Here is a 4,763-nt window from a genome sequence, read left to right as displayed (position 1 = left end):
CCCCCCCCCCCCCCCCCGGGTTAACTTAGTGCCACAACCTTTCACACTGGTCAGGAAAAACAACTGCCAATATTATTACCTCTTCATCTTTTAGGCCTTCTTCTTCCATCACTTTCTCTAACTTCTTTTGTCTAAAACAAACAGCAAAAATACAGGAAGTAACATTTAAATAACTGATAATTCTATTCATACATATCTGGTTTTGGGGAAAAATAACAAAAACAGTTAAGTATAAAATGTCTAATTAAAAGAAAAAAATCAGATTAAGACAAGTGACGATTCCTATCCTTGTTAAATCTATATTTCCAAGACTATAGAAGATGTTAATGCAACAAAAACTTTTATTTTATTTTTTTATTGTGAAAATACTGTACAGAGAGGTTACAATTACATGGGCAAGATAATGAGTACATTTCTTATCAAGCATTGTAGCCTCCTCCTTTGTTTCCCCTTCCCAACAAAAACTCTTTGTTTCAAAACCAAATCTTGGGCTGGGAAGGTGGCTCATTAGTAGAGTGCTTGCCTTGCATGCATGAGGCCCTTAGTTCAATTCCTCAGCACCACATAAGCAGTAAAAGCCGGAAGTGGCACTTGGGCTCAAAGTGGTAGAGCGCTAGCCTTGAGCTGAAAAGCTGAGGGACAGTGCCCAGGCCCAGAGTTCAGGCCCCACGACGGGACCCAAAACAAACAAACAAAAAAAAACAAATCTCCCCTTTCTCCCCCCTCCATTCTCCCTCTCCCTGTCATTTCCTTCTTACTAAACCAAAACCAGCTAGTATTTGGTAACTTCTCATGTCACAGTGTTTTCTCCCTCTCTGGCTAAAATCTACTTCCTTTATTTTTATATCTTCCTCTTCACCCTGCCACAAGCAGAGTAATAACCAACAAAGGAAGAGAAAATTTGGGGTGGGGGAGAGAAATGATCACAAAAAGCAAATGGTATGCGTGTCAAAACTTAGAACTTGGGGGCTGGGAATGTGGCTTAGCCTAGCATGCAGGAAACCCTGGGTTTCATTCCTCGTTACCACATAAAAAGAAAAAACCAGAGGTGGTGCTGTGGTTCAAGTGGTAGAGTGCTAGCCTTAAGCAAAAGAAACTCACAGACAGTGCCCAGACCCTGAGTTCAAGCCCCAAGACTGGCCAAAAAATAGCCAGTCTAGGCAAGAAAGTCCATGAGACTCTTATCTCCAATAAACTACTCAGTAAAAAACAGGAAGTGTGGGGCTGGGAAGGTGGCTCAGTGGTAGAGCGCTTGCCTTGCATGCTCAAGGCCCTGGGTTAGATTCCTCAGCACCACATAAGCAAAAAGAAAAAAGCCAGAAGTGGCGCTGTGACTCAAGTGGTAGAGCGCTAGCCTTGAGCTGAAGAGCTGAGGGACAGCACCCAGGCCCAGAGTTCAGGCCCCACGACCGGACCCAAAAAAAAAAAAAAAACAGGAAGTGTTGCTGTGGTTCAAGTGGTAGAGCATCAGCCTTGAGCAAAAGAGCTAAGAGACAGTGTCAAATACCCAGGTCCAGGACTGGACACCATACAAGCACACATGCACGCGTACATCTGGGCAGAAAAGTCCACAAATAAGAGTCCAAACAAGAGTCCAAACTAACCAGCAAAAAGCCTGGCTGAGCTGGGTACCAGTGGCTCACACATGTAATCCTAGCTACTCAAGACGCTGAAATCTAAGGATCATGGTTTAAAACCAGCCGGGGCAGGAAAGTCCATGAACCTCTTATCTCCACTTAACCACCAGAAAACCAAAAGTGGCATTGTGGCTCAAGTGGTAGAGTGCTAGCTTGAGCTGAAGAGTTGAGGGACAGCACCCAGCCCCAGTGTTCAAGCCCCATGACCAGCAAAAAAAAGCTTGGCTGGAGGCATGTTTCAAGTGGCAAAGCATGGCAACCTGAGCAAACCACAAGTCTAGGCCACAGAGCCAAGTTTCAGAGCAGCCTAAGCTAATAGTAAGACCTTGCCTCCCCCCAAAAAAGTCAAAGGAGAGAAGGTAGGAGGAAGGGTAGGAGGAAACGGCATCCAAGGTTTTCTTTTTTGTGCTGAGAGGTTATAGCTTCCCACCACTTGATCTTCAGTCTCATATTAGTTTTGTGGGTATTTTTTGCGCCCCCCCCCCTGCACTGCCCCCAGGCCTGGGCCTTGAACTCAGGGCCTGAGCACTATCCCTGAGTTTCTTTTGCTCAAGCCTAGTGCTCCACCACTTGAGCCACTTCTAGCTTTTTCTAAGTAGTTTATTGGAGATAAGAGTCTCACAGATTTCTTGCCTATGCTGGCTACCAACAGCAATTCTCAAATCTCAGCTCCCTGAGTAGTAAGGATTCCAGGCATAAGCCACATGCACCTGGCCTCATACTAATTTAATAGTTAAAAGAACCAAGTAAAACTTCCTTACAACCATTCTCAGAACTCCATTTATTCAGCATATTAAAGAAAGCACACCCTCTGTGCATCACCTTGATGATAAAATTAAAGAATAAAATAAAGAAAGCACAGCTGGGGGGGCTGGGAAGGTGGCTCAGTGGTAGAGCGCTTGCCTTGCATGCATGAGGCCCTGGGTTCGATTCCTCAGCACCACATAAGCCGGAAGTGGCGCTGTGGCTCAAGTGGTAGAGCACTAGCCTTGAGCTGAAGAGCTGAGGGACAGCGCCCAGGCCCCATGACCGGACCCCCCCAAAAAAAAAAAGAAAGCACAGCTGGCACAGCTGGGCTAGGAAGGTGGCTCAGTGGTAGAATCCTTGCCTCAAATGCATGAGGCCCTGGGTTCGATTCCTCAGCACCACATAAGCAGAAAAAGCCAGAAGTGGTGCTGTAGCTCAAAGTGGTAGAGCACTAGCCTTGAGCTGAAGAGCACAGGGACAGCGCCCAAGCCCAGAGTTCAAGCCCCATGACCGACCCCCCAAAAAATAAAAGTTTCCCGACTTTCCTGCTGGGCTGGCTTTGAACCACTATCCTCAGATCTTAGCCTCCTGAGTAGCTAGGATTTCAGGTGTGAGTCACGGACGCCCGGCTGGATTATGCTTTATATACCTACATGGATCCTAGTCTCCCTACTTTTTTTTCAAACTCCCAGACTGGACAGGAAAGCCTTGTAATATTCTTTTTTTTTTCTGGTCAGTCATGGGTTTTGAACTCCGGGCCTAAGCACCTATCCCTGAGCTCTTCAGCTCAAGGCAAGCACTCTACCACTTGAGCCACAGCATCACTTTCCTGCCTGGGCTGGCTCTGAACCATGATCCTCAGGCCTCAGCCTCCTGAGTAGCTAGGATTACTGTCCTGAGCCACCAACACTCAGCTTCTTGTGAGATTCTTTTTTTTCTGCCGGTTGTGGGTCTGAACTCGGCCTGGGCACTGTCCCTCAGCTCTTCAGCTCAAGGAGAGCACTCTACCACTAGAGCCATAGTACCACTTCTGGCTTTTTCTGCTTATGTGGTACTGAGGAATAGAACCCAGGGCCTCAGGCATGCAAGGCAAGCACTCTACTACTGAGCCACCTTCCTAGCCCCTCTTGTGAGATTCTTATCTTTAACTAACCACCAGGAGCTTGGAATGTGCCTTAGTGGTAGAATGCTTGCGGTGCATGCCTGAAGCCCTGGGTTTGATTCCTCAGTACTACAGAAACAGAAAAAGCCGGAAGTTGCACTGTGGCTCATGTGGTAGAGTGCTAGCCGTGAGCAGAAGATGCTCAGGGACATTGTTCAGGCCCTGAATTCAAACCTCAGGACTGACAAAAAAAAAAATGGAGATAGACCTTAAATGGTAGAGTGCTCTCTTGAGGAAAAAAGCTCAGGGACAGCTCTCAGGCCCTGAGTTCAAGTCCCAGGATTAGCACATATTAAAAAAAAAAGAAAAGAAAAGAAAGCACAAGAGCTATAATCTTACCACCACTTAACAGCCTTCCTGATAAGCAGACAATCTGAGCAGGGCTTTAGTCATGCACAAAGCACTTCAAACACCACACCAACAAGTTTGCTCTAACTCGAAAAGTCAGCAAAGGGATGATGTGATGAGATTTCTGTTCTAGAATGGCAACAAGCACAATGTGGATTTGATGGACTGGCAATCAGGAAAACAACTGAAAAGTTCTAAGGCCAACAGAAAGCTATCATATTGATTCAGATGTGCAATACACATATGATGTCAGGGATGGAAAACTACAATGAAGTAAAGGCATCGATTGCAAAGAAGACCAACCAGGTTTCCTTTCAACAATGTGTGTTTTACAATGTTAGACAAGAATGCCACAAAGTGCTAAGGATTATACTCAGGGCCTCACACAAGCTCAGCAGCACTTTACCACTGGGTGACAGACCCAGCCTACTGATATGTATTTCTTTCAAACATAACTCTTTACCTCATTTCTCGTTCTTCATGTTGGGCAATAAGATTGCTATAAAAATTCTCCAATGTCACTTTGGTCATCGTCACTCTTTCTTTTGTGTGGTTACTCATGGATGAACATGGTGTTGAACCTGTCATGGCCATGGCTTCTAGAAACAGAGAAGACAACTTAGTCGTGGAAGTAAGTATAAATTATAATATGTAACAAAAACCATTTAAACAGAATAATTGGTGAGAATAAGTACACATTAATGTCTTGTAAGTCAGAAACCCAACGCTTAAGACTTTCTAGTCTTGCCTGGCGCTGGTGGCTCACGCCTGTAATCCTAGCTACTCAGGAGGCTGAGATCTGAGGATCTCGGTTCAAAGCCAGCACGGGCAGGAAAGACCGTGAGACTCCTATCTCCAATAAACCACCC

The 4,763-nt window shown here is 45.6% G+C and overlaps 1 protein-coding gene across 1 annotated transcript in view; it reads right to left on the bottom strand.

Moving 5' to 3' along the window:
• Stk38 (serine/threonine kinase 38) overlaps positions 1-4,488 on the bottom strand; it is a 14,018-nt gene extending 9,530 nt beyond the window's left edge. Inside the window, exons 1-2 of the mRNA XM_013029639.1 lie at positions 4,358-4,488; positions 80-131 (exon numbers count right to left, since the gene is read on the bottom strand). Of these exons, the coding sequence (XP_012885093.1) occupies positions 80-131; positions 4,358-4,488 (183 nt within the window). The remainder of the gene's footprint in view (positions 1-79; positions 132-4,357) is intronic.
• Positions 4,489-4,763: the final 275 nt, after the last annotated feature.

The sequence above is a fragment of the Dipodomys ordii genome, unplaced genomic scaffold (assembly GCF_000151885.1).
Source record: "Dipodomys ordii isolate 6190 unplaced genomic scaffold, Dord_2.0 Scaffold120, whole genome shotgun sequence".
Taxonomy (NCBI): Eukaryota; Metazoa; Chordata; class Mammalia; order Rodentia; family Heteromyidae; genus Dipodomys; species Dipodomys ordii.
This window is presented reverse-complemented; position numbering and strand designations above follow the sequence as displayed.